The 27,841-nt window shown below is 43.1% G+C and overlaps 2 protein-coding genes across 4 annotated transcripts in view; both read right to left on the minus strand.

Annotated features, from left to right (window-relative positions):
- NIPAL4 (NIPA like domain containing 4) overlaps positions 1–7,726 on the minus strand; it is a 29,934-nt gene extending 22,208 nt beyond the window's left edge. The window contains exon 1 of the mRNA XM_056860213.1: positions 7,682–7,726. The gene's annotated coding sequence lies outside the window, so the exon portion shown is untranslated. The remainder of the gene's footprint in view (positions 1–7,681) is intronic.
- Positions 7,727–20,281: 12,555 nt separating this feature from the next.
- CYFIP2 (cytoplasmic FMR1 interacting protein 2) overlaps positions 20,282–27,841 on the minus strand; it is a 71,834-nt gene continuing 64,274 nt past the window's right edge. For all 3 annotated transcript variants that reach the window (XM_056857508.1, XM_056857516.1, XM_056857500.1), the window contains 3 exons: positions 22,478–22,716; positions 21,835–21,982; positions 20,282–20,476 (listed from right to left, as the gene is read on the minus strand). In XM_056857508.1, the coding sequence (XP_056713486.1) occupies positions 20,309–20,476; positions 21,835–21,982; positions 22,478–22,716 (555 nt within the window). In that variant the 3' untranslated portion in view covers positions 20,282–20,308. The remainder of the gene's footprint in view (positions 20,477–21,834; positions 21,983–22,477; positions 22,717–27,841) is intronic.

Consider the following 27,841-nt stretch of genomic DNA (forward strand, 5'->3'; position numbering starts at 1 on the left):
GGCAGGATATTCCAAGGGGGCCACAGGTGAAAATTGCGTAAATGGGGGCCCACGGCACGAGACTAGGGGGCCACAGAGGGAAGTGAGAAGTGAAGAAAACAGAGAAGTGACCGAGAAAAGAAAACAGAAAAGAAAAAAGAAAACAGAAGTAGAGTGAACAGAGAAGTGTACGTACATCCCAGTGGATAAGAACTGCATGTGTGCATTTTGTGTGGCTATTTATGCTTCTTTCTTCCTTGCCTAACAAAACATTTAAATAGCTACCTTTCTACCAGTATAGGACAGGGGGGTCACAGGAAGGAAACAAGGTCGGAAGGGGGCCACGGTTGGAAAAAGGTTGAGAACCACTGCTATAGACTACTGCAGCACTGACTTCTGACTTGAAAGTGCAAAACTTTACCATACAGATCTGTATGGTAAAATGGATGCAGAACTTTGGTGAGATGATTCCTATGCGAGTGCGGGGGGAAATGTGGAGGGAAGAAATCCAGTTTTCCAGCTCACAAGCCATTAGAGAGAACTGGTATAAAAGGTTTTATAGATGGCATTTCGCTCCAAAGGATTTACAAAAAATATACAAGTCAAATAAAGCAAACTGTTGGAAGTGCTCTGAGACTGAAGGAACTTATTTTCATCAATGGTGGACATGTAAGAAGGCACAGAAGTACTGGAAGATGATACAAATGGAACTACAGGAGATGTTCCATGGGAACTTTGATCTAGAAGCAAAACATTTTTTGCTCGGAATGGTTCCATCTCAAATCAAACCTATAAATAAGGAACTGTATCAATATGCGATGACTGCGGTGAGAACGCTGTTCGCAAAATGCTGAAAAGACAAGAAGACACCAGAGCTAAAAGAGTGGATTACAAAAATGTATGAACACGCATCTATGGCAAAACTAACCAATCTGCTTCAAAGAAAGATGATAGAGGAACATGGGCAAAGACGGCAACCCTTTTATGACAGATATGTTTTAAATCAGTAGAAACGTATATATATATACACATGTGACCAAAGAAGTAACTTTAGACTTAGACTGAAGAAAGTGCATTAGTTCAATTTACTATAAGCTTTATAGTAAAACTATTATAGACAGTAAGAGAAAGTTTTCATAGTTTGAAGAATGATTATTAACCTCGGTAGGTTTAAAATTTTAATCAGTCTGATATAGAGATGTCAGTTGCTAATGAACTATATGACAAATGGATGTTGATGAGGGCTCTGTCTGGACACCAACCCAATATTGTTCAATGCTTTTATTTTATTTTTCTTCTTCCCCTTCTTTTTCTTTCCGTACCCCTATAAAACTTAATAAAAAATTTTTTTAAAAAAAGATTTCCAGTTCCCAGAATTGTTCAACAGGTTGGATGTTAAATCCACATACACACACCCAAGTGAAGGATGGGAGCAAAAAATGTGCTTTACAGTATACTGGAAAAGCTCGAAGTCTTCAGCTTGTACCTTTCTTAAAACAGAGACCAAAATGAGTTTAAGGAGTCAGCAGATTGTTGCTGTTGCCACATGGTTGGATGCTATTGGGGAGTGGAGGTGAGGGATCCCACTTTCCCACAATAAGGTTGTCAGATGGTTTTAACAAAAATGCTGGACACACTTGATAAAAATTTGTCAACCAAATACACACACACACACAATAAAAAAGCCCTATCTCTTTAGTAGACGCTTATGTGTGGAAACATGTCATTGAAGCTTTTAATGGCATGGAGGGAAATAAAATCCTATCAAGCCCTTATCAAAGGGACAAAACATTTTTTTGTCCAGGCAGTTGGAAAACCCTAACCAGGATCTACCCAATCTAAGTCTGGCATACAAAGAACTCCTACACCACACTCCCCCTCTCCCCATTTAATACATGTAAATACATACTGTGATTTCTGGGTTTTAAATGGTTATGTTTAACATAATATACAGTTCCATTCTATGATTACTGCAGTATAAGACCAATTAAATCAATGAAATAATTAGAGAGGAATAAATCTCCATAGGATTACAGAGAAAGTCTAGCAAATTATATTTTATACAGTATGAAGGGGGCATAATAAGAGGCACGATCCATCCAAAGCTAAGCATTTTTAAAATCCCCATTGTCCTGAACAAGAAACAGCAAGTGCTTAACTCTTCCACTAAAATCACTGGGAAAATTACTACATAATCCTAACCATATTTACCAGAAGAAAGCCTCACTGAGCTCTGTGGCACTTACTCATGGGTAGATGTACACAGGCTTGCAGTCTGAAAACAATTAATAGCAACGAAGTACCTGCTGTCACCAGGGCTGCACAAAAGATAAAAATGCAAAGTAGACACCCTGTCCACATACCACCCTCTGAGGGTGTCTCTGAAAACTCCAGCTTTTTCCTACCATGACATCCCCAGGATCTTTTTCACTTTTCAATCCCACCACCATCTACCCCAAAGTCGCGTGGAACCAACATGGGAAGCTGACTGGTTGGCCACAAAAGTTTCTCCCATTCCAGCTTTCTTCAGTTCTCTGGGGGCATCCTGCCTAGCTGCTGAGTGGTATATTCCGTGCTTTTCACACCTAGCTGGCTGCAATGGAGAACAAGCAAATGGGTGTGTGGCCAGTTTATCAAGCCTCAGAGGAAAGAAATAACATGTGCATACAGCTTGGCCATGGTGGTTGCAGGCTTAATTAGAAAATACTGGACATCTATATGTCCAGTATTCTCTCAGTTTATTTACTGGCACCGAAAGGGCAAATACCGGACTGTCCAGTTCAAAACTGGACACCTGGCAACCCTATTTACTGTACAGCATTTGTGCATCTCTGGGGGTTCCCCTCCGCTTTTCTCCTATTCTACAAACTCTAATTTGCTGTGAGGTTTTGGGAACCATCTCAGCAAAGCCTGGATAGTTGCTGTGTAGATGAGAAAATTTGGATTTTCCTGGTCCCGGCCCCAGGACAGCCATTTCCCCTGATCTTGTCACCCAAATACAGTCACCAGTTTTTAAATCTAGTGCATTTATATGCACTCCAGGGAACTTAGGGCAGCATATCTAGCTCTTCTTTCCCCATTTTATCCTCAGAACAACCTTGTGAAGTGGGTCAATTTGAAAGTGAGTGCCTGACCCAAGATCACCAGTGAACTTCACGATAGCGTGAACCCACCTATCCCAGATCCTAGCCTGACATGCTAACCATTATATAATTGCCTCCTCTGTCTTTAACAATTGCACAGAGATCAAAACTCAACAGCTAAACCTTCTCCAGACAGATTTGCAGTGCTGGAGACATCTTTACTTGATGAAATCTATTATGCAATTCTTAAAAGGCAGAGAAGCTCTGCTAGGGAAAAAAAAGATGTTGGTAACCTAAAACCGGGGCCCTGACCTGGATGGCCCAGGCTAGCCTGATCTCGTCAGATCTCAGAAGCTAAGCAGGGTCAGCCCTGGTTAGTATTTGGATGGGAGACCACCAAGGAATACCAAGGTTGCTGTGCAGAGGAAGGCACTGGCAAACCACCTCTGTTAGTCTCTTGCCATGAAAACCCCAAAAAGGGGTCGCCATAAGTCGGCTGCGACTTGACGGCACTTTACACACACACACAACCTAAAACCAGGGGAAATGGTACATACCCTATTATTTAAATTTCGAATGAGAAAGGAAGAAAGTAGATGCTACTGGGGAATGTAAGAAGGACAGATCTACTTATGACAAAATAAAGAAGAATAAACTGCAACAACACTGCAACCGCAGCAATGTAAATGTGGCGTGGTATTCCGACCCTGGCACTTTGCCTGATACAGACCAGTCTTTGTGAGCCTGCGAACAAATGGCGAATTCTTAGCCCCACAGTCCGCACAATGCCCTAATGTCATGTCGCCTTTTTCTTCCTCAAAGATTGACAATAAAACATCCTTAAAAGCAAAGATCCTGTAAAAAGAAAGAAGAGGAGGGAGCAGAGGCCAGCTACACTCCCCCATGTTTTATTAACGCTGGCTCTGCCACGTTCTGTAAAAAGGAATTCAAAGGAAAACACCACATTGCCTTTTGCAATTCAACCTTCCTCTTGGAACATCTGGGTTAGTTTACTGTGAGCATGTCTTGCTCATGGGGCTACATTTGGAGACTGGATACTTTAATTGGTTTAGAACATGGCAGCTTAGATTACTAGCTGAAATGCACCACTCTGAATATACCTCATGCATCCTGAAAGATCTGCACTAGCTGCTTTTGGTTTCCAAGAACAATTCAAGGTATAGCTTTGAAGTAATCCTCAAAACAACAAGAATGATATTTGAAGGACTACCTTCTCCTTATCAATATGCCTAACCTGCATAATCGAAACAAAGACTTGACGTTGTTGGAAGGATGATGGCGAGGGAAACAGTCATGCACAAAATGTCAATGTCTGTGTCCTGGGCTTATCCTGCCTCGCTTTGTCTACTTTCTTATGTAAACTATCTACTGTAGCCTAAGTGAAGGGGGGGGAGTACACTTTATTGGGTCCAGAAGAGTCCCATCCTCCATGCTGAGGATATGGTCTAACTTCAGAAATAAAACAAACGTTTCTTTCACGACCAGAGCTCGGAGAAATGGTGCTTGGGCCCCGATCACAACTATTGTTAGTGCTCTGCTGTGCTGTGCGAGACAGAATTGAAATAGTAAGGAAGACACTGAGAAAAATACCGCTTTTCCATCCTCGTCTCTAGTTTTCCCTTGCCCATTGGCATGCGTCTGAATTTGAGATTCACAACACAGTTAAGCCTTATTATTATTTAGCTCCTTTTGAAGCCAAAGGGGAAGTTCGGCCTGCCCGGGATGGTGTAAAGGGCTCCCTCCCCTTTTTCTGCTGACCTGGCTGATGAATCGGATATCCCACCTGTTATTAGAGGGTTTCCAGTTTTCATTTTCAAGATATTTGTGCCATTTATTTTGGCATTCATTCACCGGCATCTTATTAATTTTCCTTATAATCCAATCCAACACATTCTCTTGTTCTCACAATCCTCTCAAGGTTCCATCCCCACTACTTTTAGGTATATTGCATAAAATTTATTGAAGTGTGTACAAATGCAAATATTCAAGCACAACATTTATTAAGGGGGAGGGAACAGGTTTGCAAAGCATTGTGTACCTTTCAAGTCTGGCAGGAAAGATTTCTAGCGATACTGGCAACGTGTGGAGGGAGGAAGTTTAATCAACGTTGCTGTAGATGCCCGGTTCCTATTTACTTAACAACAAGCAGTACCTGAAACTAAGGAACTGTACCAGCCATATCATTCTTCTGTGTACAGTCAGCTGTAGAAAGTAGTCCTATTAAGCTGTCATGGCCTGAACTTGGTCTAAGCATAGATTTAAGTGGAGAAATATTCACTTAATTTTAGTGGTTATTGTGGTTCCCTAGGCTTCAGTACTTTTGAAAGTAATCCCCAGGGACAACTGCCTTGTGAATTGCAGGCACCCATTATGCCTTTTGAAAAGCACATCAGGGAACACTTTGGTTCCGCATCAGTTGTCTTAATGGATTTCCATACTGCAATAATGACAGACTTGGCTTTTGTTTTGGGATTTTGCTTTGGAACAATTCCTGCGATCTCACTCTTGGAACAAATTCTCCATCCTCCTGCTTCCATCCCCTTCCACTGGCTTCTTGACCCCACCACAGGTCCCCACCAGACCTTACCCTCGAACAAACACATTCCCCAGCACAGCAAGAATAATCTCCATCAGGAAGCCTATTCTGTCTGCAGACAGCTGAATCTGAGGACTCTGTGGGATGGGATCACTCCTTTGCAGTGGCTCTTTCCAGTTCCCAAAAAGCCTCTTTATGGGAATTACAAAACTGGCTCCCATTTTTTTTCTTTTTGCTCTGTACCCCATACCTATGTCACCAGTAGGGCCACATTGTGCTAGTGATGGTGTTGTGTAGTGGTGTTGTGTAGTGGCTAGAGCGTCATTTCAGGATCTGGGAGACCTCCAAATCCCCACTCTAGCATGAAAGCTTGGTGGGAGACCTTGGGCCAGTCACATTCGCCCAGCCTAACTTACCTCACAGGATTGGTGTAGGGATAAAATAGAGGAGAGAACAAAGTAAGGTGCTTTGAGTGCCTACTGGGATAAAGATGGGGTGATAAAAGAAATAAATAACATAACATATAGAACCACGTTCAGTCTTCCAAGATAGCTTCTTGACAGTACTGGGTAGACACTGGAGAAAGCTCAAGTAGATTGCCAACTCTGACTCCGGAAATTCCTGGAGATTTGGGGGTAGAACTTGTAGAGAGCAGAAATTTTGGGGGGGGAGGGAGCTCAGAGTCCTCCCCTCTAAAGCTATTTCCTTCAGGCAGGGAAGGTGATCTTTGTAGCCTGGATCAGGTGTAATTCTGGGAGAACCCCACCAAGAGGTTGGGGAACCCTACCATAACAGACACTTGGGCATCTCTCTCTCTCTCTCTCTCTCACACACACACACACACAACCCTACCTTGAGGAAACATAACACACAATGGAGGCCTGTTTCTCGAAATAACTGTTTCGGCGTACTTCCAACGTTTACAGAACTCCTACCCCAAATTCTCCATTCAATCACTCCGGGCTTTCGACATCGCAGAAGAGCGAGGGAGCAAACCAGATCGGCAACAAAAGCGTCTTGCAAAACGAGCTGCGTCTCCGAACGAAACTTTGGCATAATCACTTTCTGGGGACACGGGGACGCTGCGGGGGGAAAGGCAAGGCGCGACCTGGGGAAGCCCGTCCAAAGCGCCGGCTTCGGAAACCCCTGCTTGCAAACCAGCCGCTCGTCGTCCTTACGCCGCGGTAAGGGTGCGAGCGGGTCAAGGCAACGGCCTTGGCGGCGGATGCCTGGGAGGTCCTGCCGTGGATTGGCCGCTCTCTCGAGGCACGCTTTCGACATCCACATTCTCCAAACTCTGCATGGGGGCTTACTGTGGAGTTTTGAGAATTCAGGTGGGGGAAATTTGCATCTAAAGAGTGGCAAGTCCAAGGCAAAACCTCCCAGGCGTAAATGGCCATTGTCTCTCGACGGGGCGCTAGGCGTTTGGTGCTAGAAAGTGCAGCAGATCTTCCAACACAAAGCCTCCCAAGGCCGAGGCACAAGAAGTGAACGGGAGCGGTTGTTTTGAAGAAGATCGGCGTGGGGGAAAGATCAAGCATCCCCCCGTCCCCAGCTGTTGACTGTTTCAAGTCTGGCTTATTCGGAGCCGTGGGGAGCGGGACGGATTTATGCCTGGGAGGTCTTGCCTTGGGTTGGCCGCTCTCTAGATGCCCATTTTCCCCCATCCGAATTCTCAGAACTCAAAAATCAGCCCCCGTGCAGAGTTTTGAGAACTGGGATGTGGGGGAAATGTGCATCTAGAGAGGGGCTAGGAAAAGCGGAGGGCAGCAGGAAAAGAGGAAGACCCAACAAGAGATGGACGGGCTCAATCAAGGAAGCCACGGCCTTCAATTTGCGAGATCTGAGCAAGGCTGTCAAAGACAGGACAGTTGGAGGACTTCCATTCATAGGGTCGCCATGAGTCGGGAGCGACTGGACGGCACTTAACACACACAGAGAGAGGGGCAAATCCAAGGCAAAACCTCCCATGCCCAAATGGCCACTCTCCCCCTCTCTTTGGCTGGGAACCCACCCCTCCAGCTCGCTCCCACCCCAGCCCCAGCGAAGCCTCTCCGCTCACCGTTGGCACAGCTGCTGTTCACCCAGAGCGGCTCCGGTCGCTCCATGTGCTCGTCTCGGCCGAGGCTGGGGAGATCAGCTCATGCCCAGGCAGCAGACGCCAAGACCGGGCGAGGGGAGGCGCGTGTGCCGCCCGGGCCGTCCGCCTCTCCCTGCTCTGCCGCTGCTGCTGTGCTCCTCCTCCGCCAGCGCTGGGGAGAAGCCCGAGCCTCGCCCCGGCGGGTGGGGAGCTGGAAAGTTGCCCCGGGCGAGACCGAGGCCGCACCTGGCTGCACCAGCCGGCTGCTCCACTCCGGGCTCTTCCTCCTCCTCGTTCTCTCCGGGCGCCTCTAGCTCGAGCCACGACTGTGACCCAAGACCAGCAGCCTGCAGGGTAGAGGCGCACAGGGGCCGGGGCCTTGCCAAAGCTCACCTTTCCCTTCCTCGACCCTGCCACTAGAAAGGCGTGCTGTGCGCTGTCATGTCTCTTCTGGCTTCTGGCGACCCTAGGAATGAATGGCCTCCTAAACATCCTATCCTTAGGGTTGCCAAACAACAGGTACTACAATGGATGTGCAAAAATTCCACAATTTTGAGAGACACTGTCCTTCAGTGTTACTCCTCTGAAGATGCCGGCCACAGCTGCTGGCGAAACGTCAGGAAAGAAAATACCAAGACCGCGGTTACACAGCCCGGATAACCTACGAGAACCAATGAACTCTGACCGTGAAAGCCTTCGACAATACTTTATTCCACAATTAATTTGAAATATAAATTCTATCAGGTAAGTATCAAGTAAGTCCTTTTAAATAACTATCTTGGTCTTTTCTCAAAACAGATGCTGCAAGATGCGCAGTCTCCTTGATACTTACCTGATAGAATTTATATTTCAAATTAATTGTGGAATTTTTGCACATCCATTGTTGCACTGAATGTATGTGGGGTTGGTGGTTTCATTACCACATACTGTAAAGTGTATACGTAGCTATAATATATTGGCATTGTTATCAGCATTGCTCCTGTACTGGTTTTCTCATCCTCCGTTAATAGTACAGAGGTGTCTTTTTTTTCTCCTTAACCTCCAGGTACTAGATGGAGATCGCCTGCTATTGCAAAAGATCTCCAGCCGCTAAAGATCAGTTCCCCTGGAGAAAGTGGCCAACTTGGCGATTGGACTCCATGGCATTGAAGTCCATCCCCTCCCCAAATCCCACCCTCCTCAGGCTCCGCCCCCAAAACCTCCCACCAGTTGTGAAGAGGGACCTGGCAACCCTACCTATCCTTAACAGCCTTGCTCAGGTGTTGCAAACTGAGGGCCCTGGCTTCTTTTATAGAGTCAACCATCTCATGTTGGGCCTTCCTCTTTTCCTGCCGCCTTCAACTTTTCCTAGCATGATTGTCTTTTCCAGTGACTCTTGCCTTCTCATAATGTGACCAAAGTAGGATAGCCTCACTTTGGCCATTTTAACTTCTAGGGAGAGTTTAGGCTTAGAACCCACTTATTTGTCTTTTTTGTGGTCCATGCTGTCTATAAAACTCTCCACCAACACCACAGTTCACATGAGTCAACTTTCTTCCTGTAAACTTCCTTCATTGTCCAACTTTCACAGCCATACATAGTAATGAGGAATACTATAGTGTGGATAATGTTGATTTTGGCCACCAGTGACACCTACTTACATTTAAGGATCTTTTCTAGTTCCTTCATAGTTGCCTTTCCCAGTCTCAATCTCCTGGTTTATTGGTTTGCAGTCTCCCTTTGGGTTGATGAACAACTAGAGATAGCCTTGCTAGAATTCCCCCAGAACCATATGTCCTTATTTGATGTATCTCTTAGTTTAAAGGACAAGTTCCCATGCTTAAAATCTGGGATGCCCTAACCATTAATAGACAGGCAAAAGGGATTAACATAAAATCTAATCTAGGAAGGTGTGGGAAGCAGATCCAATTAAAAAAGTTAGAGAGGTATAGGTAAACTAATTCACACCTGTAAGGAGGTAGACTATGCAAAATATTAGCAACTGTAGTGAGTGAGAAATCCAAAGTCCTAGTTAAGACTGGTGTGTAGTGCAGGGTGAGGAATATGGATGAATCCCTTCTGTTGGATTTTCCCTTTGAAATTCTACTGTAGTGACATTTAGATCAGCAACAGATCAGTGGTTTCTGGATGTTGTGATTTTAGTATCAGGTTTGTGTCCCTTCATTCCCTTCTGTTTGCTTCCTTGAAGAAACAGATCAGCCCCTGTGGAAAAAGGACAAATGGGCACAAACTGGACATTAAAGGTGCTCCTAGAGTCCTGCTTAATTTTGTTGCAACACGCAACAGACTAATGAGGCTACTCGTCTGGTTTTACGCTTGAATTCATTGGCTTGAATCCTATGAAATGGGTTTGATGCATCCTAGATAATCTCTCCTGCTGAGCGCGCTTCCTCTTCTGCTAAACTTCCAATTGCGCAAGATCACTTGTTTTCAATGGGCCCTTGTGAAATGAAAGTTTTAGTGGAAGAGGAAGTGCACACTGTAGCAGAAACCATCTAGAGTGCATGGAATTTGTTCATATGATCCAAGCTAGGGCTCTTACTGAGTACCCAGCTTGCTGCGGGTAAAGGGAAGATGACTAGGGAAGGAACTGGCAAACCACCCTGTAAACATAGTCTGCCTAGTAAACTTTGGGATGTGATGTCACCCCATGGGTCAGGAATGACCCGGTGCTTGCACAGGGGACTACCTTTACCTTAAAAACCTGAGACCACAGTTTTGGAAGAAAGAAATGCATATTGTGGAAAATGTGATAATTAATACTGGATAGCAAGGGATGGAATGAAATGACGTGACAGACATGCTGGTCTGGAAAGATTCTCAAATAATTAATTAAAGTGATAGTGAGTTAGAAGAAAAAGTATCTAAAAATCCAGAAACCTAAGCCATGCGATAGATGGGTTTAGTTGAGAGAAGCGTGATATTTATATGATTAAAATGACTAAAAGCTCAATCTCTGTTTATGGTCACAGATGTACAGTGTAATGTGATGGCTGTGCACACAGTGTTGTGGTTTGTGTGGATCACCACTGTGATATAAAGGCAGAACCAAGTTCTCACACACCAGATGTTTGGGCCGTTATTTAAGAACAAACACAGCTGCTGAAAGTGGGAGATTTGCAGAGTTATCATAACATCCTCGATCTGTTGTGGCTTACACATGAATGATATGAAGCAAAGCAACTTGCATCAATCTTCAGAAGAGCCATAGGTGTGTGCTAGATTTCCCAAGTATACTCCCATATGTGCACATCTTTTTTGAATGTGGAAGTTCATGCACAGAATTGCAGCCTTAGTCATGAACAACAGAAACTTTTATTTCTGCTGCAATTACAAGTACGTCTGCAATTCAGCATTTAATTTAATGTGTAATATTTGTCACAGTCTGTATTGTATTTGTTATCATAATAATCCTATATGATAGATCGTTATTAGAGTGTAGTGGATGGTCGCTCAATCATGATGTCATTCCTCTCTGTTTTTTTCTCCTGCTGCTTCATTGAACAAGCATGAGCAATGGAGTTCAGCAGCAGGAACTTGCATGCCACAGGTGGGCAACTGGCAACTCTAGTCACTGTATAAATTGTGTGTGTCAAGTCACTTCCAACTCATGGCTACCCTATGAATTAATGACAACCAAAATGTCCTATCATTAATAGCCTTGCTCATGTCTTGCAAACTGAGGGCTGTGGCTTCTTTTATAGAGTCAATCCATCTCATGTAGGGTCTTCCCCTTTTTCCTGCTGCCTTCAACTTTTCCTAGCATTATTGTCTTTTTCAGTGAGCCTTGTCTTACTCATAATGTTGGTAGTCCCTTGCCCTTGAACCATCCGGCTGTCCTTGACCAGAGCCAGAGCTTTTTTCTGCCCTGGCCTCAGCTTGGTGGAATTCTCTGTCGAATGAGACCCATGCCCTGCGGTACCTAGTTCAGTTTCACAGGGAATGTAAAACTGAGATGTTCTGCCAGGCATATGGTTGAGGACAGCGAAGGTGTGTAGATCAGCTGGCCTCCCTGACCCCGCTCTGCCTAGCAATAGCCACTGAGGGAACCTGTTGCTTACAGCTAAAGGCACTCCTTTCATCATTTTCAGGTTTTTAAAAGTCCCCAATGTATTTTGTTTAGATGTCAAATTTTTCTGCAAACTTGGGGCGTTGGTCAGGTTTGTAGAAAGATCTATCTTGACTCTTGCCAATTCATAGCCCCAGTCCCCGGATGCAAGTATCCAAAGATTTGACCAACTTTGCTTTTACGATATAAGATTATATATTGATTAGGTACATATATAGAAAGAAAAAAAATATAATATATCAAGGGGCATCATTTTGTATTTTTGCCCTTTAAAAAAATGTAGATCCAGTCCTGTGTGAAATGTTCCTCTCCACATTTTGCTCCTGTAGTTCCATTGAACAATGGTGGGGGTGAGAGTTTGCCAGCCGTAGCAGACAAACTTGTAAGTCTAAGTTCCTCGCCTTCTCGTGGAAGCAGATTATAACTATTCAGTTTCTACGTAGCTAGAAGGAAAAAAGAGCATTAGTGTTTTTTATGTTCTGTGGTCATATTAGGTTGTCTACCTGGGCCATCTGCTATTTATAGGCTAAGACAATTTGTGGGTTCAAGCAGCTAAAATGCAAAATACCCGCTCTCTTTTCTAACAGAAAGGGAATTTGTGTGTTGTTGAGAGGTGCAATCAAATACAAACAAAATGGGGCCAGAGATACTTGAATGTCCCAACTGTTACCTTATTTCTTAAATTACTCCTTTTAAAAAAGACCTTCCCCCTTCCCAATGAAACTTCTCACTGGATTCTTAGCAATGCAGCCACACTTGAAATACTAGTTTACTAACTTGGTGCTGTAAGGCTGAGGTAACTGCAAGAATCTGGAGTGTAGGTTAACACAACGTGGAGACTAAAAATGCTTTCCGGCATGTTCTTTGGCTGTATGAGAAAAATAATGACACCACTCAGGGTACCAAACATATAATATTAGCACTAAGGGTGGAGTCTGCATTGCATGTGCCCTGATATTGGTCTGGAAACCACTGTTAATGTAACTGGAAGACATTACTGTTTCAGAAAGGGCAAAAAAAAAAAATTCCGGGGTGCATACAGTCCCCTTGCTTTTGAGATATGAAGTAGTCTTGTCTAGACGGGCCACACACGATTAAAACTAGGGCAGAGGACAACCATTTGCTAACTCTGTAGGATTCGGTTCACTATTCCTATGAACATTTGTTTAAAAGATAGACAAACAGCCCATTTCTGAGGGACTGCGCTGGTGGCTGGAAGCAGCGCAGTGGCGCCGCCTCCAAAGGAGGATTCAGCCCCCCCCCCCCGAAGCTGGGAAGCTGCCCTTACAAACCCTGTGGAACTGCTCCATAGCGTTCCATGGGACCACGCCACCCGAAAAGGTGGCATAAATGCAAGTAAGGGCAAAGGGGCTATTCCCGGCCTGAAGGGGGGTTAGGAAGCCCCCTAAAGGCAGCTCCGCCCCCTGGGACAACAGCACATGGATGTGTGCCATCAGGACGCCGGCAGGCCAACCTGAAGCCAAATGACAAGTGATTTTCTAGGAACCCGAAATTTAATACTGCCTGCCTCGAATGTTGTGCAGTTGTGTGGCCAATGTATATACAAGGAAGTAGAAAGCATTTTGATGCAGTTGACTGATGTATCTTTAGCTGCTAATATAGCATTTCCTATAGCTACACCAATCCCCATACGCATAGAAACCCAAAAAAGACAGACTCACATTCTTTCCCTGGAGAAAATAACAATTTCTACACCCCTTTGCAGGAGAAAGAGAACATGCAACAACTTTTGTGAAACAACCCCAGTGTTAGGAAGGGGGAAATTACAACCCTAGCTGACTGGGTAAGATGCCTCATGGATCCTAAAAGGGTGTAACATATGACAACGTGATTAAAAAGAAGAAAAGTTGGTTTTTATACCCCACTTTTCTTTACTGAAAGATGTCTCAGATTTGCTTGCAATCACCTTCCCTTCCCCGCCCCCACAAAAGGCACCTTGTCAGGTAGGTGAGGCTGAGAGTTCTGTCTCCCACCAGGCTTCATATGGAGGAGTGGGGAATCAAACCTCATTCTCCAGATTAGAGTCCGCAGCTCTTAACCACTACACCACGCTGGTGTAGATAAAGCAGAAGTGGCTATACAATGTCAGTTTGGCAGGTAAGAAAGCATTCTTAAAGCCAGACAGAAGCCACATGCTAAACAGTGTTTTTTTCATTTGCCGCTCATTTGTTTACACAGGGAACCTGATACCACCTTGCCCGTGTTGAAACCAGATTTTTTCCCCTAAGACAATATGTACAAAGGTTTGCAGGAATATTTAGATACTTATACAGCTCTCTTGAACTAAATAGGGCACAGTTTAATAGTCTGAATCAGAAGACCTTTAAGTATATGTTCACAAAAATGCAGCGAATCTAGTAATCTTATGTTTCCTTGTTTCTGTGAATGCTTGTGGCTTCGATTTTTCTTTGTAATTTGTATCAATAACAAAGGAGAAAATGGGGGAGGCAGAGGACTCAGGAAAGCCCTTTGGTCCTGATACAAAAGGGCTCATATTTTTTTGAGACCAAGAATTAGGCCACAACCCAACTGTTAGGTGGGCTTTAAACCACTTATTTCTATAGGTCTAAGTACTTCTGTGTGTTGAACTGAGGGCTGTTTTTAAAAGTACTGGACACAAGATTTAATGTACGCATGATGTTCAGTCACTAAGGGCACAACTACATGTTATGGTGTTCATGGGTCTAACAATCCCCAGTTCCTGACGATCCCCACTTCTTGACATTCACACTACTACATACTTTTCTAGTCTAATTCTGCTTGACACAAGAGTAATAAGATTACCTTGACTGACACACCCTCAGTGAGAATATAGCATTGCTCACAGATGCCTTCCTATCGAGGAATTAATTCCATAACTATTATAATACCACAAGAGGTAAGTAACTAAACTTATTTATGAATGGAGTAGCATTTTCCAGATACTGATGGTACATGAGCACCTTGGGTCACAAAAATGATTTAAGTGTAGTTCTTGCTTGATTTGTAAACATGCCTGGAAAGATTTCTGGATCATGCCTTTCATCTTTGTTTTTCTTTTTTAGGTTAAATAATGCTTGTAGGGCTACACCCAGAGGAACAGTTTCAAATTTGGATCGCTGACACTGAGACGTTTTCGTGCTGTTGGCACTCCCCATGTACTTGCTTTTTGTGGCTTCCCTTGTTGGAATACGCGGTGCTGTGTCCTTTGTGTTCTCACCACCATTAAAAAAAACAAAACATATGAAGCAGCAGCTGGAAAAGTCTGACTTCAGGGATTCAGCACCAAACCCTAAACCAGGGGTGGGGAACGTCAGGCCCGGGGGCTGTTTAAGGCCCACGAAATCATTTGGTCTGGCCCTTCGTGGGTCCTGGCAGATCTCTAGCTCAGACGGATCTAAGGCTGGCGATCCGCCCCCTCCCGTGGACAGGAATAGCCTCTATTCAAGGCGGCCGTGAGTTTGTTTTGCTGAGAAAAGGAACCTTTTTTCCCCTTTGCAGAAGAGTCATTAGCTATGGAGCTTCTAGGACCGCCCAAGAAACTGTGCTAACCCTTTCCCACCCGGGCTGTGGAGAAACGTATTCCCTCTGTACTACAAGAGGGTTGGGGGCGGAAGTGGTGACAATGGAGGGGTTAAAGGGGGCAGGGCCAGAATGCGCGCACGTGCGTGGGGGGGGGGGAGTTGTTAGCCAGTGTGTCCTCATTTCATCCCTGCAGGCAGAGGTAGCAGGACCTGGTTGTAGAATCCGGCCCCGATCATGCAAAGCAGGAGCAACTCCAGCATGCGGCTGGACGGCTACGCCCAGCTGGTGCAACAGACCATCCTGTGCCACCAGGTGTGCAAGGAGACCACCGGTTGGATGCCTGTCTGCTTGCCCTCTTGCGGGGGGGGGGTCATCAGGGCAGTTGCCTGCTTGGGGCTTGGTCAGCTAATTTTTAAGTTGATAATTTTGTATGGCCCACGAATGATGTTATAAATATTCAAATGGCCCTTGGCGGAAAAAAGGTTCCCCACCCCTGCCCTAAACATTAACATGGCATACAGGCGGTCCTTCAACTTTCATTCAAAGCCTTGTGGTCCACACCATTTATGATCCAACTTTTATTTTCCTGTTGTTAACAGGATTCATCCAGCTTTGCTGTACACATTGGATGCTGCAATACAGGTCATTATGTCTCCACACACAAGATGTTCTTATCATTACAGAAGCATTTTGAATGGAAATGAAAAACAAAATGTCTATTGACCAAGGATGTAGGGGAAAAAATACAAAACAATATATATCATTTTCAGCTGCATAGCAAATATGAATCAAGAATTCAAACACCATAGTTGATCACTACTGGAAATATACCTCACCATAAATAAATGTAAATTCGTTGTACAAAAGTCCTGGACAATTCTTCATACAAATATGGTACATTTGACAGTATTATGCAAAGTTTTATTTAAACGTTTTTAAAACCACACTTTGCTCATGTTCTGAAGTAGACAAATATCAATAAAACCAGAATACACAAGAGGAGAGGAATTAATATGACCATTCATACTCCTGACAAGTGCTGCTGGAAAAGAAACATGGTTGAAGTGCACAAAGTTGGCTTTTTCTGTAGACCAAGTCACGAAACCTAAAGTCACAGTGGCCTGTTTATAAACTGGATAGACCCTGGCAGTTCATTATCACAGCTGCAGAAATCTGTTCGCCCTCTGGCCTGGTTTATCCTTATACTTCTACTCTAGGATTTCTTACATTATGGTATATATCTCTGTGGTTTTCTTCACACTGGTAAGTACTTGGAGCCAAAATACAATCAAGAGTGGAAGAATGAGGACAGTAACCCAACACTGGGGAGAGGGGAAAATGGCTTAACCCCTTTGGTTTCTCCCATTTCCTGCTTTCCTACCCTAGGGAGAAATAATGTATGGGCCACATGTCTAGCCTCAATAAAATTGGAGGTTTGCTTTGTCTTTACACCCTCAAAGCTATATATTTACATTTTATATGACTGAGAACTACCTGGCCTCAGCTAAGTACTGCCTCCCTATGATTCTGCATGGGCTCCTCTTCTAGGCATGCATCTTCTGAGAACCGCTATTAGAGGTACATACCTGTGCTGGTAGTGAGGTAATCATCTAGTCTCAACTGTTGTAGAAACATACCATAATTACAGCTCTCAGCTCACACCTATAGGCGGTCAGTTCAGAGCAGTCAATCATACAGAGATCATACAGAGGGTAAGTGTGTACATTGGGTTCATCAAAGTCTTCAGTTATTTGATTTACTTCTTATGATACACCAGTTATGTTTTTGAGGGGCACAAATGTGTCCTGGCATACAGTTTGGGTAATAACTGACTTAGGTCTTCCATTTTTTTTAGCATGGTAGAAACCTGACCCCTTCAGTTCACTCTTTGACAGGGACTTCATTATGTAGCTCACAACAAAGAGTAACCAGAACTATCATATGAAGAATGTCCAATAAAGGCCATAGGGAAATACTGCAAGGACTTCAAAAATCTCAGAGAGAAAAAACTTCCTGGTATGCTTATGATGTGGATTTAAAACTCTAGGAAAAGTATTAATTTACCCTGAACTTTTACCACACTAAACGTATTGCCCTGAGATTAGCCCAGTCTTTTTTTTGCCACAAATTCTCCCTGGGGAGTAAACAGAAACCCCTCTATATTATCATAGTGAAAATGCAATATGTGAGCAAACCTCACCAACTAATTTCATAGATTTGAAAATGTTTATTAAAGTTATAATCCTCCAGTTGACTCTTCTACAAACCATGGGATGTAAAATGTAACATACAGCAGTTGATCTTACAATATCTGCTTTTGAGTTTTAGAAGCTCTTAAAGTGAACTGAACATTTACACTTCTGGTATCTTCATCTGGTGATTAATTTACCACCAATGTTAAATGTACAGACTTTCAGCGAGTAAAAAGAAGGAATGAATATCTGCAGGCTTGTCTAGTTTATGTCAAGTTTTGTTTTTCTAAAGGGCTACTAGGGTGATAATGAAGTTAAACTACATCAGCAATGCTACTCCCCACAAACATCTTGTACCACTCAAGTTGTTCTGATAGAAATTTAGGATGTGTCATAATTGAATTCATATTAATCTGTAACTTATCCAGAAAATTCAAGCTTGCATTCTTTTCAGATACAATGAATTTGATCATGGTGGACACAAGCTTCACAGGGCTGAGCTCGTGTGTGGTTACTTTCACCTTATTTAGGTTTGTACAGTAGAAATTCCTGACGGATTGTCCCCTTTGGTTTTAATTTCTCACAGGGAATGTCTATTGAGTTTTAAATGTTTCCATAACACTTCTAAAAACTATTGTTCTGAAAACTGATGAGACAAGCAGGAGGAAACAAAATTATGTTTTTTCCTCGTAGGATATCAGAACAACCTACATTTTATTAAATAATCCTGCCATCCTCACCCCCAAAAGAAGGTAGAAAAACCCACTGCATGCTGAATTTTGTCCTGGTGCCTTTTAGTAGCTTAACAGAAAGGCTTCTTTTACTCTTAAAATCTGCTCTCTAATTACTGTGGTAAACAGCATGATATTTATTTTGGGATTGGTTCTGTGTAAATCTGTGGCTTTCACTCTCAGGGTCTAAACACTTATCATAGTTGGACTTGGAAAGAAGTTCTCCCCAGGCTGGATGTGGCAGTGACTATAACGTTAGCTCTCCACAACATTTTTGCAAAGTTTTAAAAACTTATGATTTTCCTTCTAAGTTTGCTCATCATCTTACAGGCCTCTCTTGGGTTGGGTGCTTGTTCCTGCCTCTTATGGGTGGTCATCCTCCATCTAAATTCTATCAGTTCCTCTCTTAAGTGCATGGGGTGGCAGGAGGTGTGAGGAATTGCATGGGTTCCTTCTGCACTGACAGTTCTATGTATTGTTCGCACTGGTATTTTAATGCTTATCCCATAACTATTATACACATGAAGCAGCCTTATCCTGAATCAGACCCTTGGTCCATCAAAGTCAGTATTGTCTACTCAGACTGGCTCTCCAGAGTCTCAGGCAGGGGTCTTTCACATCACCCACTTGCCTAGTCCCTTTAACTGGAGATGCCGGGGATTGAACCTGGGAACTTCTGCATGCCAAGCAGATGCTCTACCACTGAGCCACAGCCCCTCCCCTAAAAGATATAATGATTAAATTCATAGAAAAACAAAGCTTGCTGAAGGGAAAGCCATGCTTCTGAAGAGGGAAGTCCTGCCTCACCACCCTTGGAATTCTTTTAGAAGGTTAACAACCATGTGGAAAAACTTATCCAGAAATATTATATACTTGGACTTCCAAAAGGCTTTTGACAAGATACCAAAGATCCTTAGTAAGTTTAATAGTCATGATAAAAAAGATAATGTCCTCTTATGGATTAAAAATTGGGTGACTGGGCAACAACTTCAGTGTAGGCAAGTGTAAGGTGACATACAGAGGCAGCAAACCACTGAATGCCAGCACTAAGCGGCAACAGCAGGGGAAGCCCTTGGCCTCTATGCCGTTTATTGGCCCTCCAGGGTAACTGGTTAACCACTGTATGAGATAGGATGCTAGACTAGATGGACCACTGATCTGAACCAGCAGTGCTCTTCTTATGTTCTTATCTCTGACAAGGACCTAATTAACATTTGCTGGAATTCTCTGAATGCAGGGAATTGCATATATTAATGAAAGCCAAGCTGCTGCCGGTTTTAAAACAAAGAACAAGTGTAAATGTTAAATGCCTTCCTGATGTTGTTTCCTTTTCATTACCAAAGCATGGATATGGAATCATGAATTAATTACCAAATGTCATATACTTTCCTGCTTGTGCTTATTACTCCAAAGAGAATGACATTGAGCTTAGCGTAATTTGACTGAATTTCGCACAAAGAAATTATTCTAGAAAGGCAGAAGGAAACATGCCAATAACAATACCTGCTAATTCTAGACGAACAATAATATGCCATTCAGATTCTAAAGGAACATGATTTTCTTTGCTTGAGTCAGACAAGTAGGTCCGCATAACCTGCCACCAATAAGCCATTACAGTTGATATAGCAGGGGTCTTTAAGCATTCCTGTCATGAAACCATTAGCACATATCAAGCTGGCATTCCGTCCCTGCCTTTTGTGTACTGAATGGAAGTCTTGCCAACAATTTGAAACACTGGCTGATTTAACTGTAACCTCAAATAATTAGTAAAGACCACAGAGTTTTGTTCTTGGTTGAGTGGCTTTAGGCCACCATGAAAGTAAATACCACAGGAGAAAAACCACATTATGCTCCTTTTCACCACATTATCAAAGTATGGGTAAAACCAACCAGAAGGATACTATAGAAGAACATGCATTCAAACAGGGCCTTCTAAGCAAATGCATCCTTGTGTACTTGGTACACCCAAATCTGCACCGCTGCCAGATCTGTGTTCTTCCAGTTTTCTCTTCCAGACCTTCATTGTGGTCTAGTCTCTTCTTCTTCACCAATTTCCAGTGGAGACTCTCATCCCTTTTCCCTCACTGGCTCCTTAACATGTGGTGGCCAAGGACTGGTGGATGGGAGGCTGGAAGCAACGCACATGCTCAACCGTGGAGCTGTCCGTTTCCACTGACTTCATGTACTTGTTCAAGATGGCAAAAATCTCATTGTTCAGAATCTGGTACTTCCTGATCCTGTCGGCCATTTTCTTAAGCGGCTATGAAAAGACAAGCAAGGCACAGTGAGACGAAATCCCTGTTCTCATTCTATAGCTGGCTTGGTGCTGAAAGAAGCCATGAAATCAGCTGGAGGGAACAAATGCATAGTCCAGTCCAGTCCAGCTTCTCACAGGCAGAAATGAATCTGTCATTTTCTCATATGTTATATATTGCATATCAGACTGCTAGAATATGCTGAGATAGCAGCCTGACATATTCGACCTACTTTTTACCACCTGTGTATTTATTAGCAATGCAAATGTAATTACAGCAGTTACAATAACAATTTGTACCTCTCCACATGGGAGCCTGATAACATCACTATTACTTGACAAATGAGCAGAGTCAAACACTTAGGAAAAGAACTTGGCACTTCTACACCTTGCAAAACTGACTGGAAGCTCAGGCAGTGTGGTACCTGCTGAGTCATAAGATGCCTGCCCCTTACTGATATGACCAGGGCTTGGAGGCAGATGACTTGCAGTACAAGCCTAAGTCGAGTTAACACCCATCAAAGTCCCTGAACTTCAATGGTCTTTGAAAAGTGAAACTCTGTTTAGGATTGCACATTGAGTCCTGCCTCCTTTTATTTCCCAGGCAGCGGTGGCAGCAGCAGCAGCAGAACAGTTGGTTTTTATTTGCCGACTTTCTCTACCACTTAAGGGAGACTCAAGCCAGCTTACAATCACCTTCCCTTCCCCTCCCCACAACAGACACCCTGTGAGGTAGGTGGGGCTGAGAGAGCCCAAGGTCACCCAGCTGGCTTCATGTGTAGGAGCGGGGAACCAAATCCAATTCACCAGATTAGCCTCCGCTGCTCATGTGGAGGAGTGGGGAATCCAACCCAGTTCTCCAGATCAGACTCCACCGCTCCAAACAACAGCTCTTAACCACTATACCACACTGTCTATCATTTCCTACATCTCAGAGCAACAGGGAGTGGCTTCCTCCTTACCCCAATACTTTTTCATTTTCCTGCCTAGCTGCTGCTTTCACTGAGCACTCCCCGTACATCCCAAACTACGATGTTGGCCTGCACTGATCCCACACGGCTGGACTGCCTTGCCTATATGCAAAGCCTCATGAGATTCTTGGGTCAAAGCCTCACCCAGGGATCTCATAAAAGCTCCAGGCAGCCCCATTCCTACAGAGGCTCCATGTCCGGCATGATCTAAACTTATTGCATGGCTACATGGGAATCACCATTCACTGTTCTGCCAGTTAACTGGCTCCTTTGCTTTATCTACATGTTCAAAACGGCAACATTCCAGAAACTGGAAACGCAAGTCTCTGATTATTAAGGTAGTCTGCTGTTTTCAGGAACATGTGGGAACAGTTCTACTCGCCCCCAACTTACCACGTTTTTAATAATTTCGTCCTTCCCATCCTGCCTCTGCACCTTTAACAGGTGGTAACAGAAGTCAAAGAGGTCAAAGCGGCGCTGTTGTCCCAGGAGAACTATGACTGAACAGCCAGCCCAATTTAAACCATCACCAAAACATTGCCTATTAGGAAAAGGAAACACGGCAATATTTAGAGAAAATTGGTACATAATGTACTGTACAGTTGCTCTGAATTCCTGTATGCTTGATTCTTTCCTAACATTATACTACGTGTATCTGATTTAAACGCAGAACACAGTATTACCAAAGCCAGTGGAACAAACCTGTGCACTTGGTCCAAACAGACCAGTCATTCTCAAAACATATCACTACACTTCACCTATGGAATCCTGGATTCTATTTCTGCTTCAACAACAAAATACAGAACTGGCAGCAGAATCAGTGCCCTGTCACTAGTAAAATGGCTCACATCCCCCTATGTAAAATCAAAACCCAAGCAAGGTGGTATTTAGATATGCTATAACTCTGAAAATGTGTGTGTGTGTGTGTGTATAACTCTGATTGCTGGAGGGAAGGGGAGAGAGTGAGAGAGAGTCTTTAATACATGCAAATCAGTATTCAATGCTTTGTACCCCAGTATAGAGCAGGCCTACTCACTCAGCAGTGAATTCATTCGTTCCCACAGGAATGCAGTAGACAAACTGCATGGCACTCCAGAGCCGGTGGAACTCAACACATTCGTCAACATGCATGACCCCATTGGTTGGGGGAGGGCCACGCCAGATGGGGTCCTGGAGGTAGCTCCGAATGCGTGTCAGAATAACTTCAAACATGGACAGGCCACAGCACAGCCGCTCCTTGGTCAGCAAGTCTCCTTCACGAGCTATGGCTATTTGCTGAGGAGGAAGAGAAGCCCAACAATAAGGATCAGGGCTAAGGTGTCGCTTCCTTCTCTAATCATGCCAACCTTTTCCCCACTGTGTTTTGTACCCGGTAATAAATTTCAGGTTGGAGTTTACCTTGCCCTCTAAGAAACTCCAACTAAACTTTGTGCCTGAGAGCACTTTGCTGTTTTGATTATGGAGGTGGAATTGTCCAAAACACTCATTACTTTGTTGAAACAGTCATTACTTGAAGGATCTCCTTGAAAAAGGCAATTGCAAGCTGGAACAGGGAAGCTGAAATTTGCTTCTCTAACAGGATCTTTTTATCTTCAAGATTTCCTGCACATTGTTTTGTGGTTGCTGACTTAACTCCTGTATGCTAGTTACTCGTTTGCATAGGAGTCGTAGGACTAGTAATGAAGGCTGACCTACCATGCAGTATGTTTTATATAGCATAATTTCTTTTACATGCCTGTTTGTTAACAGAAGATGGTTATTGCAAACTACTAAAACATGAATCTCCATATCCATGTTAGGCATCTACAGTTTCGGATGGCCTATTTAAGATACGTAATAGAATGTGGAAGTCTAAATGCGAATGTAATTTTCTAGAAAGACCTTAACATCAGATAGCTATTGAAGATAGAGAGACACGATAAAAGCACTGCTGGTGGTACTTTTATGTGCATTTTCGTTCTTGGCAATTTTAGCATGCTTCTACACTACTGCTACCTGAGTTAAAATATTAGCTGGAAATGTTTTCCCTCTCCTAGTTTTGTAGCAGTGCTAGAAAAATCCACATTTTGTAACATAAGCAGGGCAACACATTGAAATGAATGAGGGTCGCAGAGGGCCATTTCCTGTGGAACTGCACTTGTAAGCTGCATGCTGTCATTGGATACAGAACACTAAGACAGAGAATACAAATATGCAGCACTGAAATGTGAGGCAGAATAGCAAGATGAGATGAGGGCAGCGCTGGGGACGATTAAAGAGGCCTCTCTAGCCATCCTAGACTGTCCAATATATACCAGTAAGCTTTTAGAGTACAACTAACAAAGGACACAGAGGAATGGATTTGAATAATTTGCTTGGCAAGAGGATGCTAAAGCGCAAAATCAGTGCATGCTAGGGTTGCCAGGTCCCTCTTCGCCACCGGTGGGAGGTTTTGGGGGTTTGGGGAGGGACTTCAATGCCCTAGAGTCCAATTGCCGAAGCAGCCATTTTCTCCAGGTGAACTGATCTCTATCAGCTGGAGATCAGTTGTAATAGCAGATCCCCAGCTAGTACTTGGAGGTTGGCAACCCTAGTGCATGCCACTCTTTGTTCTACTGCAGCTACGCATATCTTTATGATCAGGTGTCAATATTCCCATGAAGGGCTCGTCCTTTGTTCCTAAATGGCAAGCTAAAGGTGGATGTCTCGTATGTCATGTGGAATTGATTCAGCCCTGGCTATCTATAAGCCAACTGATCAGTTTTTAAACCTTTGCATAATAAAAATGGACAACATGAAAGAAAAACACCTCTTTGGAGAACCTTTTCCCAGGAGTAACATGAACTTAATAATATTTTTGGTTCCATACTATCAGTGCAATACTGATTGTATATTTTAGGCTGAAATCCTTTGCTCACTTTTGACAGTAAACCTCACTAAACTCTGTGGAAATGACTTCTAACTATGAATCAGATTGGGTAAGAGTTTATAACAGTGGCATTCAGATGAAATCTTGACAACTTAGCTAGATATTATTCATTAAGATACTTGGTATCTCTAACTACTTTCACAATAATAGATTCAACCAGAAAATCAAGTAGTCATACCAAACCAGGTTTTCAGCCTGAAGGGAACGGGCATGCCTAGACCATGATCTTTGAATTCTCCGGCACGCAGTTAAACCTCACAAGGTTTCCTTTCATCAGAACAAGACAGTTAGTAGTTTCTACCTTCCTCTTTTCCCTGGCAGGCCTTCTCCAGCCAGTCTATCATTACTCAGTGACAACACTCCCCCAAACCAGACTCAGCCTTAGCACCTAGTGTCCTTGATCCAAACTCTGTTTAAGTTGGTAAATATTGAGATTAGTAGTTCTAACCATAGTTATCTAAGATATAGTTACAAGGTCATTGTGATGGACAAGAGAGGAAGTAATATTTAACTGAAAGAAAATTCAAAGGGAAGAAAGTCAAATTACAGTCCCTAAACTTTACACAGGGCAGGTTTTTCAGAATGTCAGGTATTTGGTAAGTTTAACAACGTGTAAGTTTAACAACCCTGGTTTCAGAGAAGGACTGCTCTTTTCTAATGATTAGGCTTAGTGACAGAAGTGTTAAAATCATGCCAGTTCGCAGATTAAACAGACCAGCATTTCACTGGTGTTTCACCAGTGTTGGAAGAGAAAAAAGGGGAATGAAACCCAACCTAAAAACAAAAACTGGGTACCCGAGGTTGGGTGAGAGGAAAATTTATGTAGGTCTATGTGAAAATATTGCAAGTATAATTTATTAGAAGCACTATACAAAATTTAAAATTCTTTAAAAGCATTAAAATAGCACAATGGCAAATCTTGAGGTTGATATCTGTAACCACAAACCAAACGCATTTCAGCCTCTAGGGCCTTCATCAGTGGTTAGTTAAAACCTGCACACATCTAAGTCTGCACACATCTAACTGGTCACCAGTTAGATACTGCTTCACCAGGTTGATACCTGCACACAAAATATACGAGAGACTTATACTAACCAGTATTCCAACAAGAACCCAATATACCAGTTGTTTGAATAATTGAGAATAAACTTTACAACACATTCACTTGCCTGGTTGGGTTTTAAACTGTTTGTATTTGCATTTGTTTACATCATTGTATTTCTGTATATGTGTGCAGACTTAAGAAAAGGTTTTAACTAACCCCTGATGAAGGCCCTAGAGGCTGAAACGCGTTTGGTTTGTGGTTACAGATATCAACCTCAAGATTTGCTATTGTGCTATTTTAATGCTTTTAAAGAATTTTAAATTTTGTATAGCGCTTCTAATAAATTATACTTGCAATATTTTTACATAGACCTACATAAATTTTCCTCTCACCCAACCTCGGGTACCCAGTTTCACCAGTGTTCCCACAGTAAACTTGTAAAATGTAGACATTTTCCATAGTTCTCTATTACATTCCTGGGTTAGGGTTGCCAACCTCCAGGTACTAGCTGGAGATCTCCTGCTATAAATGGCTGCTTTGGCAATTGGACTCTATGGCATTGAAGTCCCTCCCCTCCTAAACCCCCCCTCCCTAGGCTCCACCCCCAAAACCTCCCGCCGGTGGCGAAGAGGGACCTAGCAACCCTATTCTGGGTGCTTACATATGCTTTCACTTTACTTTGCCTCTTACTGGTGAAGCATGGCTCTCAAGCAGGCTGATTACCCTAGGACATTCCTACCTTCTCAGTGTGAATGGAATGCCCAACAGCAACTAGGATTGACAAGAGGCCTAGAGAAAAAAAAGTGGCCTGTCCCTTTAACAGAGGCTTAATATGATGTTATTTACCAGGTGGTGTAAATTTCTGTCCCGTGAAAAGCTTCAGCTGCTCATTTCTACACATTAACTGTGCCCTCCTAAGCAGCCTACTAAGTCCATTGTGGCTTTTAATCAAGCCTCTATTAAAGGGAAAGGATATTTTTTCTTCTTCTAGGCAGTTGGCAACACTAAGATTAACAGTCCTTCCAGAGCAAACAACTCCTTCTATTAATCAGCAGTAAACTCCTATATAGCAACAAGCTCCAAGGCTCCTGTGCTTATGAACAAGTGAAAAACATTTATATGCTGGTTCCTATGCTTATCCAGGTCACCCATGCTCTCCCTGTAGCAGAGGCACCCAAGCACCTAATGCAAGCTGCAAGGTGAACACGCTGCATAAAAGTCCAGTTTGCACAATCTCCCAATACACATTCTTTTAAGACAGAGCATTTATTTATTTATTTCAAATGTCTATATACAATTGTTTCCCAATTTTGCTCCAAGTTGTTTCCATAAAACCAAGCAATCCTTTAACATCCTACCTACATATTTTGCAATAATTCTGTAAGATACTCATACTGCTTAACAGGGCCAAAAACGTATTGACTTCACCCAAAGACCTTTTAAACAATTCTGCCTTATTCTTTCTTCTGGGTAGTAGCAAAGATGTCACTTCCCTCATTTCCTTAGGCAGCCCCTAAGGAAAACCCCTTAGGCATGAGGGCCAGTATGTTTCTAGAGTACAGAAACGGAAAACGTTATGTGAGTGGGGGAGGAATATTTCCTGTGTAACTCTGAGGAAGTACAGTTTTTTTTCCTGTTTTTCCTGTACATGCACAAAAAGCTTGCAGCCCTCCTGCAGTTATCCAAAGTTTCCTCCACAAATCACAATCCGAGTTGTAATGTGTTTGTTTCACAACAGCTACATTTAATATGTTGTGTGTACAAACCAGCAGGGCAGCAGGATGTATAATTAATTGATTTAGTCAAATTTTATGTTCAAAAATGTATCTTTATATACCCATAGTAACTGTAAAATATAAAACAAAACCCTGACCCTCCAAGTGCATATTATGTCTGGATGGGAAACCAAGGGGAACCATAAAAGGTAAAAGCCATTTGGAGGTTGTTTGTTATTGCCTGCCTCCACAACATGCCCCTGGTATTTCTTGAAGGTCTCCCATTAAAATACTTGCCAGGGACAAGGCTGAGAGTGTGTGACTGGCCCAAAGTCACCCAGCAAGCTTCCATGGCAGAATCTGGGTTCGAATCTGATTTTCTAGATCCTAGTCCAACACCTTAACCACTACACCATGCTGGCTCTCCTTGTATTAGTTGCTAATAATTAACAAATAATTCAAAATGGAGGGTGAACAAAATACTGATGTCACAATCCAGTGAAAATGAAGCAGGCTTCTTCCTACTGACTTCAACTAGACTATTTAAATTTAAATGTATCCTACTTAAAAATAATTTTAATCTAGACTACCCCTCTATAAACTATAATCATCCCTATGAAGAAAATGCATTAGAGAATCCTATATTTCTTCAAGAGCTAAAAACTCAGATATATAGTTGGTTAGACAGTCAGACAGCTAAGCACTACATACACAAAACACACAAGCACACAG

Source organism: Euleptes europaea, chromosome 1 (assembly GCF_029931775.1).
Source record: "Euleptes europaea isolate rEulEur1 chromosome 1, rEulEur1.hap1, whole genome shotgun sequence".
NCBI lineage: Eukaryota > Metazoa > Chordata > Lepidosauria > Squamata > Sphaerodactylidae > Euleptes > Euleptes europaea.